Below are 13,452 nucleotides of genomic sequence, written 5' to 3'. Positions count from 1 at the left end.
TGCTGCTGTCCTTGAAGGTAGCTGCTGCGTTCTTCCCCACCTCTTCTCATGTAATGGAGGAGAGTCAGCTATTTTTCCTCCTTATTTCCAAATGCTTTTATGAGTACCCAAGCTTTTAATTTCAATTAGCAGTAGAGCTGCTTGTAGAAACAACTGTATACAAATAGTAACCAAGTGATCTATGGATTTTTTCCAGACCACCAGCAAGTATTTGCCTGACCATAATTTGCGAACTGTTTGAGTTGCGTTAAGAGAACAATAAAATTGCACACATAAGCACTTATACAGCAAGAAATGAGAAAATCAAGGATACATACACCTTCTGGGCTGTTAGAATGCTTTTTTTATTTCCTTTTTTTTTTAGGGTTTCTAAAGGAAAAAAGCAGTTATATAATGCAGAGCAATTTGATGAGGTTCTTTATTAAGACATTTCTGCTTAGGAAAATCCTTGAAATATCCTTTATTTTGGTTGACAGGGATTTGTGCTTACTACAGAAAAGTACAGTAAGGTGCATTTGTTAAGAGACTTATGCAATATACACTGGAGAAAAGTGAAGAACTATATAATTTCCCGATTTGCCATGTCTTTATTAAATAATTCTGTTTCTAGGTTATTGATCTGTGCCCAAACCTGTGTAGTGACTGTACTATCTGATTGCCCACTTCATGGCTTTAATGGACAAATGAAATACAGGATACAGAATACTATTTTCAATGAGTTACATATTTAGTAAGTCAAAGTGTTTTTTTTTTTTTTTTCTGAGTCCTTTATGTATAGGTCAGGTTAGGACTGTTTTAATGCTATTTCATGTTTTGACTACTCTACTTCTTCTACTCACGCTTTAGTGCTGAAAGTGCTTTCATTTTTTTATTACATTTTAACAAGTAAAAGAATCTCTTAGTCCACGATAAAGTTGGAAAATCCACATGGAAAAGAAATAAAACACTTCTTAAGTGACCAAGAAAAGGGCATCAGAAAAAATAAATAAAATATGTGAATGATATTTACTAAAACCTGAGTATGTTTGATTTACTTACTGTAGGTTGATGCCTTGCGGTTACGATTGGAAGAAAAAGAAACCTTTCTCAATAAAAAAACAAAACAACTTCAAGACCTCACAGAAGAGAAGGGAACCCTGGCTGGAGAGATTCGAGATATGAAAGACATGTTGGAAGTAAAAGAAAGGAAAATTAATGTCCTTCAAAAAAAGGTAAGATCACTGATGAAACGATATATTGTAAAACTTTTGAGGCACATTTAAAGGAAATGTATTTATTTCTTACAGTTTTACTGTAAGTATTTTTTTTTCTTACAGTATTACTTTTAATAGATTAAAAAAATGCAAGGAGTAATTCCGTAATAGTCAAGTAGTTGACTAATATAAACTACGTGTTACTGTTTTCCATGGGATCATTTCTATAGTATTAGAACTTAATTATATTATATCCCAATTTAGGTGCTGCAGTTTCCAGTAAATTATTGGAGTTAAGTGAAAGTCCTAAAAATTCTAACAAAACTTATTATTCCCCAACATGAGGGATACTGTTATCTTTACTAACTCTGACTACTACTCATTCCAAATATTGTAAATAAAATGTATGGGACTGCTAAAAGGTTAGAATACTGCTATTTTTCTTCAAAGACTTTTTTTTTGGAGTGGGGGGAGGAGGGGAATGGGGAAGGAACCTAAATTAAGTTAATTGTTTGCTTTTCCTGTGAGCTGAAGACATTAAGAAGAGAGGCTCTCTCCGAACAGCCTTGTTAGTCTTATTCTAATTTTCCACAAATTTAGTTAACTGCATTTACTCTCTTTGAGAAGTTGGATTTAATCATTATAGTTTCCACCTGGGGGAGTGGGGAGGGAATTTCCTGGAAAGGCAGCTCCGCAAGGGTTCTGCATGCAGTAGTGGAGTGTTTGTTTACCATATCGTTTTTCTCACACTCACAAAAATATTTATGCTAGTAGGTATGTTCTGTGTGTGTAATTGCATCACCCTTTATCATATATAGGTGCACTTGTGAACATACAGAGTAATGGAGAAAAAGTTCCTGGCATGAAATATGTTTTACTTCTCCCCTCCTTTTACAGCCACTGAAAGAATGTCTACTCCTTAGTCTTTTTTTATTATGTAGGTAGTTCATGTTACTGTGGTTTTCCTCCAGGATTCATATAGGGTTCACATGGTCTAGCAGTGCTTTTGTCTGCAAATGGTTAAATACAGTCTTTAAAAAGCCAAGTCCTTATTTTCCAGAAACTGAGAAGACTGCTTTTTCAGGTCCAGGAAATAAGGCCTATCAAAACTGGAATATAGGTACTGATCCACTGTAATCTCCTGAATATTTGCCTTGTTAGCAATGCTGATGATGTAAAGAGAGCAAACTTCAAGCCTTTTATCCTGTGCTGAATGCTGATTGGTTTTGGACATCACTTGAGAACTTTGAAGAAAAGAATGCATCTTTTCTTATGATTTGTATTGTAAAAAACCCCAAACAAACCAATAATTTGCAGTTGGTCTTGAGGAAATGGATCAGTAGGAGGAATATGGATTCAGTGATCAAAATTGTGTGATGAATATAATTTATGACAGAGCTGTCAGCATTATCTATCATGGCTGTGTGCTCAGAAATATGTAACATAGTGTTTTTTTCTGGTTTTAATACATCATGGCTATTTTATTAGGGCTTGCAGACAGTCTTGCTTCTGTTGTACCTGCCTCTTAATGAAAATAATCACTCTCAAACTGCACTATCTCTTTTCACAAAATCATACAGTAAACACATATTTAGCCTTGTGACCTCTAGTATACAATGTGATGAATGAATCCTGCTAACTACTAGGTGCAAAATCAGAGTTCGTACTAAATTTATTCTTTAAAATTGGAAGTAGCAACCTGATTTTTTTTTTTTTTAAGGCTTTTATTCTGGTAAATATGCTTCATTAGGGTACTTCTGAAGTTCAGTTTTTCTGTTATGGGAGGAATACTGGGTGTCCTTAGAGAAGAATGAATTACGATGATTACTATAAAAAAAAGAAAGAAAAATAGTTAATTTACATTACATAAAAATTATGCGTAGATTTGCTTCTCTGAAGCATTTTTAATAACTGCACTATCTTAATATGTAGATGCTAGCATGCCCCAAAATGCTAATATCAGATCATCATTACACCATTATTTTGTTTATAGGAAAAGAATATCATATTTGGAAGACACATTTTAAAAATTACCCTTAGGTCACATTTTCAGCACATTTCATTTATGCCTCACTTCCAGTATGTTTGGAGATAAATTCACTCACAGATAATTTGACTAGAGAAAAATTTGATTGAAATGTCATCCTGCTCTATTCACCCCTGTTATTTAAATAAATCTGGAATATGATATTATAAAGGATGCTTTCACTGTTGAATGTGTCTTGTGTACAATTCTGAGGTAGAAAATTCTGTATGTCACCAATGGAGATCTAGGCTTTTAAATTCATTTGGAAAAAAAAAAAAAATCTACTTGTCTAGTCAACCCAAATGTTCAACTTGATTTTGGCAGTGCTTATTATATTATGACTTTTCATGGTTAGCCTCCTTGAGCATCTCACCATCCTTGGCAGCAGATGCAAGTGTCATGGTCCAGAGATGAGATTGCATGTAGAAGGGAAGATGTTCACTGTCTCTCTACTTCTTTTCCAAGAACCTTTCACAGCATTAATGCCTTTCTGTTCTAGATAATTTTATCCTCACTACATGAAATTATGTGTCCCAGGGCATTCATAACTCATAGAGTCTTTATGTTCTGTCAAAGGCAAAGGCAGCACAGGTCCTTTTTGACCATAGGCAAATTGTTCATTCAGTCATGTGTTATTTCAGAAATTGTTGGACTATGTATAGTAGTAATTCCTAGTGCTGTAGTATTACTATTGTAATATTTTTGAATAGTCACTTTTCAGGGATTTTTCAGATAGTCTAGTAGTGGATGCTATGCTTTAAGAAAAAGATTGTCCAATGTACCTCTTCTTTCCAGTTTTGACAACACACCTTTCCAATAACAACTATATATAAGAATAAATTTTGATGGAAAAGTATTTAATATATATCGATTGCAGTAATTTTATCCTTTACTTGAATCTAGTTATGCTTTTATCTTTTACTCCATGCTGGATTGCATGTGCCTCTTGCATTCCTCCAGTTTCTGCTTGTCTTCTCCTTATGGCCTTTTGGCCACTTCTTCCGCTATTGTTCTCACTTCAAGTGATGGCAGCCAGACAGTTGCGTGTTGAGCATTAGAAATTAATTTGTTCTCATCGTGCACATATATGTGGAGAATTCAGTGGGTGGAAAGCAACGTGGACAGTTTCATATGACACTTGGGAGATGAAATAATTACTGGGCCCTCCAGTGGATTGTCCTGCCTTTACATACCTTCTTTCAGGACATTGCCCTGGTTGCTGTCTAACTCTCATGAAAACCCTTCTGAAAGTGAAGGAATTGCTTCTAGTTCTTCTTCCGAAGTTGTCCCTAGACATTAGATTCTTCTGACTATAATATTATAATGCTTGTCTTCATCTTCTTTTTTCTAAACAGGGCCAATTTTTATATCTGTGCATTTTTATTTACTATTGATATGAGTACTTATGAATAATTAGTTATTTTAGTGCCTTCATTTATTGATGCAAGATAGATGGCTACATCTCTCTCCACTCAGCCTGAAGTGCTTCACTCAGCCTAAAATAATATTTGTTTTTTATGGTTGTATTCAAGTAATTGAAGAAGGAAGAATTTGTATATAGTGCTTAAAATATTTCTGTCAGTAATAACCTGAAAGTGAGTAAGAAGGAATATGTAACTTGGAAAGATGCAATTTCTAATTCTATATTCTTTCTCTTGTGTACGTTACTGTTATCTGCTACGTTGAAAAATACAAATGAGACCAAACCAACACCAGAAAAACTCCCTTTCAAAGCTGGAGCTATTTCTTCTCCTTTCTGGATAGCTGTTACGCTTGGAGGACAGGACAGGTTCTGTTGAGGGCTCCCTACCAAAGGTGTGGAAAACCCAAAAACATTGGCAAGAAAACAGCTGTGGTGAGTCCCATGGGATCGCATAGGAACACATAAAATGCAACACGTTGCAGAAAAAAGTAATGGACTAGATAATGAGCTAACGATGCATTGTCTTTCAATGCAGTGGTTTTGACCAAATTGGAAACCTGCTACATTATTCAGTGTGATTTGCAGGCTTAAGGGAGGCTCAGCACTGGAACAGCATGCATTTAGAGGATTTGGATCAACGTAGATTGGCATGAAGTAATAATAAACTTATGTCAATGTCAGAGGTGCAATATTACTTAATATTTCTTTCTTTTAGAATCTTTGGCACCACTGTTCCATTTTAGTGCCAGTAAAGTTGGGTATGCTGTTTTAATAGCCTTGTTTAACCTGGCAAAGCTAGTCTTACACCTCATATCTGTCAGTTTAGCATGCAGAGGTGCAGACCTCAGAAATCTTTATGTATTTCTTACCAGAACGTGCAAGTTCTATGAATATTGGCCGAGTTGTAGGCTGAAGGGCAGAAGTGCTGAACTGGATGATGATTCTTCCGTGTCCCTTGGTTGCTCACAAATTTTCTCTTTCATAGAGTGGCTATACCTGTTGTGTTTTGTCCTCTAGGAATCTGTAGATAGTTTAAAAACCAATTACATACTCTGAAGTATGAGTCTCAGTGTTGAAAACAGTAGCTGTTGAGACAAGAACAGCATAGAGGATGTAGACCTGGATCATATTAGGACAACAGCTTGTGGAAATTCTTTTGTGGAGACTATTATAAAAGAACACCATGTAAAGGGGGCTAATATAATATTCTGCTTTGACTTGCAACATAACTTTTCATGTAAAATGTTACGGTTTCCATCTTTAATAGTTTAAGCTTTGTGATTGATGAAGTGCTACATGACTGAGGGCTCTAACCTACCAGCTAATTAGCATTTGTAGGAAATGTCATAAAGTCTTAGCTCTCATGTAATAATTGGAATCTGTACTTGGAGTGGCTGTGCTGTGCACACTCCATGATATCATCCACTTTGTGCTAAATTAAAATGCGTTGTACAATTAATTGTATGTGTTACAGTTATCTGTCTTCTAAAAAAGTGAATTTACATATGGTCAGATTAGGAGTATACTAGCGTAAACGAATGAGTCCTACTCTTGTGCTTAGAAATTTGCATCGGTATTATTGCTTGATGCAGGGATTCTGGCTGAGAACACAACTAAAACAAACTTCTGCATCCAGAATGGCCCAGGAAGACCTAAGAGACCAGTTTCTTTTGTTTGATCTTAACAAGTAGAAAGTGCAAGCACATGGCTGGTAGAAGATGCCTTTCATTTTTTTTCTTGGTTTAATCAGTTGGGAGCATGTTTTCATAATCCTGTAAAGTGAACATGATGGCATGATGAAGGACACTATTATTAACTTTGTCAAATTCTATCAGAACACTGTAAATAGTTTGTTACGTGAACTGGGGTTTTGCAATTACCAAATCAAGAGTTCTATTGTATTTGTGGAGTGAGACAACAAATTCTAAACTAATCAGTTGTTCTGTAGAACAGACCAGTGTTCTGACTGCAGATTACCAGTGCTGTTAAAAAAAAATTAGGGAGTCATTCTGGTGTAACGTGAAAGCTTTGATGTGTGAAAGCTTTGATGTTTGAAAGCTGCTGCAGTGACTATTGACTTGTGTAGTATGTTAAGAAATGTTTCTTCTAATAATATATGCCCACTTTAATGATACAGCATTCAGTGTACTAAGTATTAGAAAACTGTATTTTGTTGGCTGCTTATGCTTGCAGCTTTGCCAGATCATATTATGTTACTCAGATAAGGCAGTCAAAGTGAGATTGAACTAAACATAGCCAATTGTTCATCCAGGGTGGTGGTGTTATTGATCCCAGTACATTGTCAGAAAACTGGATCCTCAATGATTCTGCACAATGAAATGCAGCCTTGGGACCCTTAAAGTTTGCATGTGATACACATCGAGGCTATCTGAATAAATACAGGAAAAACTTAAGCCTAACCAGTGCAGCTGTTTGGATGCTCTTGGCCTGTACACTGAGAACAATGTTATTAAGATCAGAGGCAGAGATCATTTTCACTTTCCTTTAGCTTCTTTAATTCCCCATTCTTTGTAACACACTACAGTCCTACATTTTTACAGGTTATAAAAAGTCACTGGAAATACACAAGGTATATATATAGGTTTACTAGGTGCACTTAGTGAAGCCAACCTGAATGATCATCCAACCTAAAAACATAGCTATGAGTTTAGATAAGTGCTTGCACCTTGAAATCCATGATAAAGTTTCCCAGTCTGTGATTGAATCTATTGTCTTTTCCAATGAATTTGCTACCCACTGAAGCCAGAAGCCCAGCATTTTGTTGTTCCGCCTCCAGCTCCGTTCCCAATGAGGTGCTTGCTACTGCTGCTTTTGTTGAATTCTACACTTCAAAAGCAGAATGGTTGGATTACCTGCTGCTTCTTACTGACCTGTTTGAAAGTACACACTTATCTTTAGAGGAGAAAAATCTAAAAACTATTTTATCTAATGCCAGTCCTGTAAACATGGTAAATTTTGAATATCAGGTACGTTGTAAATCATGGACCCTCAAGGGGGGTCCAGCAATAATTGACTGCACCTGCTCTTGGTGTTAAAATTGTTCGGAGATAGACATAATAATCATGTCTAAGCAGGTCTCCTCTTTATCAAATGGCAGCTGACAAATTCATGAAATGGCTGAGGATGTTTGGTACCAGGTGTTTGGAAGAATTCAGAAGCGTCACTAGTTTCAGTATAAGTAGGTGAAACTGCAAGCATGTCTTAGTTTACAGTAATTATTCCCCCAGTTTGAGGAGGAAGCATCTATTCTTTGGGATGGCCTTCACCTGTCAGAAAATAATACAAGAAGCAATGTGTATGCAGTTTTTCAGGAAACGGGGTCAAACCACAGTTGGTCTGGTTCATGTACCAGTAATATACATCTCTGAAGAGGTAACAAAGGAACCCGTTTGTTTGCGTGTTTGAAAATACTAATTTTATTTTAAAATCCTAAAAGTTAAAAGTAATAATTTGGCTGCCTTTGTATGCCACCTGTGGAAAACTATGCATTTTGGACATATCATTTAATTCATTTGGGAGCTATAGGGTAAGATATTGTTACTGAAAGAGAAAAAAAGTGCTAGTTATTTGAAGAAATAGGCTGAAATAAGAAGTAAGTTCTTTGAAGAGATGCTATCATATATTTTTTTGTGTAGTTTCTAGGACAGTAGTATGAAACCATTACTACATACGTTATTAACTTTCTAAATGTAGTTATATATACAGAAAGGAGGCAATCAGTTGTAAGATCTAAAGTACGAGGTAGTACAATATATGAAAGAGGAAAAAAAGGTCACTTTTGGGGAAATAGTAAACGTGTATGTGTAGATCATAATGTATTCAGAATTTTAAAGATAAATCCTTACGTGTAAATAACGGAAGTCGTTTTACATAAAGTTATGCTAACTAGTTTTGAAAGGGTTCTTAACACGCAGCTCAAATGAAGAGAATTGAATAGTTCAAGACTCAGGTTATATGTAACATACAGAAGTGCCCTTAAAAACAGTATGCCATTTGCAAAGTAGGACTGAGCTTAATGAGACACTTACATAAGGGTTTCATACTGCTAGCATGACACCAGTGCTATTGGTGAGGAAGGAAGCTGCCATTTGGCTCTGAAATGTCAATACTAATTAACAAAGTTATCTTTAAATAAGATCCTAAGTTTTATTCACGCCGAGAAAGCCGCCAACTCGCATGCTGGGAATTTGAAGCTGTGTGAAGAGTAATATTTTTTTTTTAATAGAGTTGGAGGAAATTTCTTTTGAAGTGTGAAAGAGCTGAATTACGTATAGTGTGACTGGGCAAAAAGAAAGTAGAAGTTGTCATATTTGGGAGGTGCAGAAGAACACAAAGGAATTCTTTAGGGAAATGGATGACTACTTATGTATCAAAAAAAGAATGAGGGAGAATCAGAATTGCTTAAGAGAAGAAATAGATTTTTCCGTGAAGTAGTCTTCCAAGAAACATAATAGAGGACTGCTGACTGGAATTAAAAATTATAAGGGAGAGTGTTAGAAATGGAATTGAGAATAATTTTACATTAGAGAGGTATCCTGCTGTCATGACTTTTTATTGAATTTTCAGCTGCTGACTGAGAGGAGAGTGTGTGTTCGTGTGGTTCACTGCTCTTGGAACTGCGTCTCTGAGTGGCAGCCTGACTATTTCCTAACTGTCTCAACACGACAGATTCAGCTGTTTTATAACCCGCCGGCCGTTTGCCATTGAATCCTTGACAACTCATTTAAATGACACAAACCCAGATCCTTCAAAAAGTAGCCCATGGAACAAAACTTTGCACAAACCCAAAAGGCTTGTATGTCGTCTTTACATGCTAATCTTTTCCTTGAAAGCTCTTTCAAGCTCCACGCTCCAGGTGACTGGATTGTGGTAGGGAGGAAGGAGGCTGGGTGGCTTCCCACCTTTTCTGAGTGACGCAGACGTCGAAAAGGGGGATTCACAGGAACATGCTGCAGCTGCCTCTCTGAATCAGCAGCCATTTCTCTGTGTGCGTTGTAACTGGGTATAGGAAGGACTTTCTGCCAGGCTCCAAAATTTAGACCCGCTGGATTAGATTACCATTTTAGGCATATTCTGCAGTAGAATGAATACATGTATGTTAAAAGCATAGCTCTAGCTTCAGAATATATAAGGTGGCAAGCTGTGAATATGTTGCCAAGGAATACTTTAACTAAAGCAACAGTTGTTTTATTATGTATATCATATTTTGTTACACAGCCTAACTGTGATTACACCAATGTTGGTAGAGATGGTTAACTCATATCTTTTTCCTTTGGGATACATTATGTTCTTCAACATAATCCTTTGTGAAGCTGGGAACTGTGCATCCTGTCAGGCTAGTGTATTTGGAGATGTTATATATACTTCTTACTGCTACGTGCATAGAGGGAGCAACTGTTGATGCTACTAGTTTGGGGAGATTTTTGTTAATGCCAGAAGTATTTCAAAGCTATAATTACTTCGTGCTTGGGTAAAGTGAGGATGTTATTTACAAAATTGAGCAAACAAAATATTTGGATATTATTTATTTGTTTTCATTTGAATCAATGCACCATTCATAGTGGAATTTGGTGTATTAAAACTAAGTCTCAGACACACTTCAAAGTTTACTAACATTACCTATATGCAAAGTATAATGATAGATTCTGAATCTAAATAAATGATCCATATGATTCTGTATAATGGTTATAGTACAGTTTCAAATGTGTTGCTACTAGGTTTTTATTAATGAACTTTATTCCTTTTTAGCATGTTTTAGGTAAAAATTGCTAGAAAATTGCTAATTACAGTTTAGGAAATGCTTCATAGGAAAATAAGTTCATCATTTTGTTAATTATATGGAGTAAAATCCATGAGAATACAATTTTAAATCTTGGGTGATTCAGAAATGGTACATTTTATGTATGCTTTTGAGCCTATTTTGGCTGAGAGATTTGGTTTGTCATAGTCTGATGCATGAAATATTTAGCATGTAGTGATTGAATAACTTGTTAATGTGATAAACAATCCTGACCTTATCTTGACATAAGAAAGCAAATCTCACTGCCCTTGTTCATCCCCTTGCTAGGGGAGGCAGTTACAGTTGATCTGCAACTTGATCTAATGTATATCAAAGTTTGTTACATCTGGAAATACGAAGAGACATTTCCTAATAAATATAAAAAGTAGAATTATGCATTAGCAGTTGTTTTTTACCAATTTTGTAGTACATTAAATTTCTACTCTTTTGTTGGCCTTAATTTATGCATGGCTACAGCTCCTTGATGCTGGCAGTCATGCTTTCGTGGTGGTATTCCATTGCTGTCTGTCTGACTGAGCAGTCTGTGACTAGAGACTGTAATACCTTAGTAAATTGGGTATTTTTATCACTTTTGGAACAGCATCATCCCTCACCTTTGAGTGGAGCTTTTATTGGCTTTATGAAAGCATGAAGTTCAAAGACTTGAGTACGCATACAGATAAGTTTAATGGTAACAATAAATAAGAATTGTTATCTTCATACTTCTACCTTCATATTATTGTTACCAGATGTAGCCAGAGATAGTGGTGCCAATTTGGTCAGATTGCTTTGATAATTTCCTTGTTGCCAAGTAGTATGTATTTCTTGGTGGTAGAATCAGCAGTGGTATGTTTGAATATGAGTAGAATAAATTCAACTTTAGAATGGAATCTGAATCTAATTCACTTCCTTCTAGCACACCTGACTTTAATTTTTCACGCCTAGCCAGGCACAGTGCTAAGATCAAAGTGAAATAAAGAGAATGGAGTAAAGCAGTTCTTGGAAAATAAAAAGAAAAATGGCATAGTATTGCGTAATCTTTTATAGATGAGAGAAATATTGGGCCTATTTGCCATTCACTTAGGCATAAATCTGCAGTAAATTTACTAAAGGTAATTATGCCAGTGTAAGCCCTTATTTATCTGGGAGAAGAATCAGGCCCGCTACATTTATTGCTCAAGAGACGCCTTGATTTGACAGCAGAAATCTCCATTCATGTCCCCAGACAGGCACAGCATCCTTTATTGCTCTGTTTAACCCCATCCCAAAGTGACTGTACACCATCGGTACTTCTATATATTGCTCTCTGTAGTGCCTTTTGCTTATCCTGAGTGAGGGTGAGAAGCTGCTAAAGCTCCACAAGAATTTGTAAACTATTCATCTTAAAGCAGATGCTTGTTGATAGACAGGATTGAAACTATATTAAAGCACACTTTAAATTTGAGTGAAACGCCTGCTGAGACCTATCCCAAAATCTTAATCTATGGTTAAGTCTGGATTTTTTGTTGTGGCGGTCATGGAAGCCATAAATAGCTTGATTTGAATGTTTATTAACAAAAAATCCATGACTACTGAGAGTTTTGGAGTTTTTGTGTTTCAGGAGCTGGGTGTGACAGTACTATATATATATATGCTTAGTTCTGGAATAAGCTCTTCCCTGTGCGTGGCAGGTTTTTAGCACTGAGCTGCCCATCATTCAATCATTTGAAGAGTCCAGACCGTTAGTAGTATCTGTCATCTTCTGAATGGGAGACACAGTCATTGTTAAGCAATGCTCATGTTTTTGTAAAGAATTTTACAGTTAAAGTTAAGCTCATGTTCTTGAGGAGAAAACCTGACAAAAATGAAGTTCTGTAATAATTCTAATGCTTGCAGAACTACAGAGATAAAGTAGTCAATCTGTGTAAGATATTCTGATATATCCATCATCTCTAAAGGACTTCAGAGTGTTCTTATCTGAAGACTCCTAACTCACCACACTTCTGAAGGTTTTATCTAGTGCCTGTCAAACCCCACCGTGGGGAGGGGCACATGTGTCAGGTAGTAACAGAAGCGAACACAGAGCTACAAGGGCTTAATGCTATGGGAGAGACAACTACATCTGACAGTTGCTGAAACTTCTCGCCGTCCTATGTAATTCTTTAAGATAAACTTATAAATATCTGGCATAAAAAACAAAGAAATATACATCAGAGAAAAAATACTATAAGTGTATTATCTGTTTTAGTATTGTATGAGGTTAGTGTCACTGACATTGCAATAGCAGATGACTTCCAAATGCATCTTCAGGATATTAAAATGAATTTTCGTTTAATTGCCAAAGGGACAAGGAGTATTTTTCATGGATCCTTTAATCAAGGCTTTTGCAATAAATTAAAAAAATTAAGAAAGCCAAATGAATAAGGATGGCTACATTGATTAATAAATCCCAGGCATCAATGACCTAATGAAAAACTGGGTTGGGGAAAAAGGTATTTCTGTGTCAGAGATCTACTATATTATACCTCTCCTTTATTTTTTTTATAGGTGATGATATTAGAATGAAGCTAAGTTATACATACAAACCTCCTGGTTTTTAGGAGGAGGTACATGAAAGAAAGGAAATTCAGTGAAAGATTAAAAAAAAGAAAAAGGACATTTTTTCATACCAAAAGCAAACTATCTTGAACACAGAACTACTTCAGAGTATTTCTACTTCCCATTCCGACATTTATATGAAAGCATTGCTGTGTTACCTTTGCTGCTACAGAAAATCTAAACTGTTCAGCAGATGTTGATTAAAGACATCCAAGTTGCTGCGTTTAACGTTTCAGTTTAAGTTTAGTGGTGCTTTGATAGTTTATATGTAGAAAGGCTGTGTCTGGCCTACAGTAACTAATGGTGAAACTTAATATGTGCATTGTCTTTCGTGCAGCTATAGTGCAAATATTAAATTACGTCTCATAGTAACAAGAATCTGAGTTCTCTGATGAACAACATTTTGAACACTTCAACTCTTAATTGATATAAA

General features: G+C 35.8%; 1 protein-coding gene across 1 annotated transcript in view; it reads left to right on the top strand.

Moving 5' to 3' along the window:
* Positions 1-1,043: 1,043 nt before the first annotated feature.
* LOC104621236 (ERC protein 2) overlaps positions 1,044-13,452 on the top strand; it is a gene marked incomplete at both ends in the record, with an annotated part of 64,506 nt that continues 52,097 nt past the window's right edge. The window contains one exon of the mRNA XM_010287664.1: positions 1,044-1,211. Coding sequence (XP_010285966.1) covers positions 1,044-1,211 — 168 coding nt within the window. The remainder of the gene's footprint in view (positions 1,212-13,452) is intronic.

Source organism: Phaethon lepturus, unplaced genomic scaffold (genome assembly GCF_000687285.1).
Source record: "Phaethon lepturus isolate BGI_N335 unplaced genomic scaffold, ASM68728v1 scaffold11035, whole genome shotgun sequence".
Classification (NCBI taxonomy): Eukaryota; Metazoa; Chordata; class Aves; order Phaethontiformes; family Phaethontidae; genus Phaethon; species Phaethon lepturus.
Note: the sequence above shows the minus strand (reverse complement) of the source record. Positions and strands in the feature narration are given on the sequence as shown.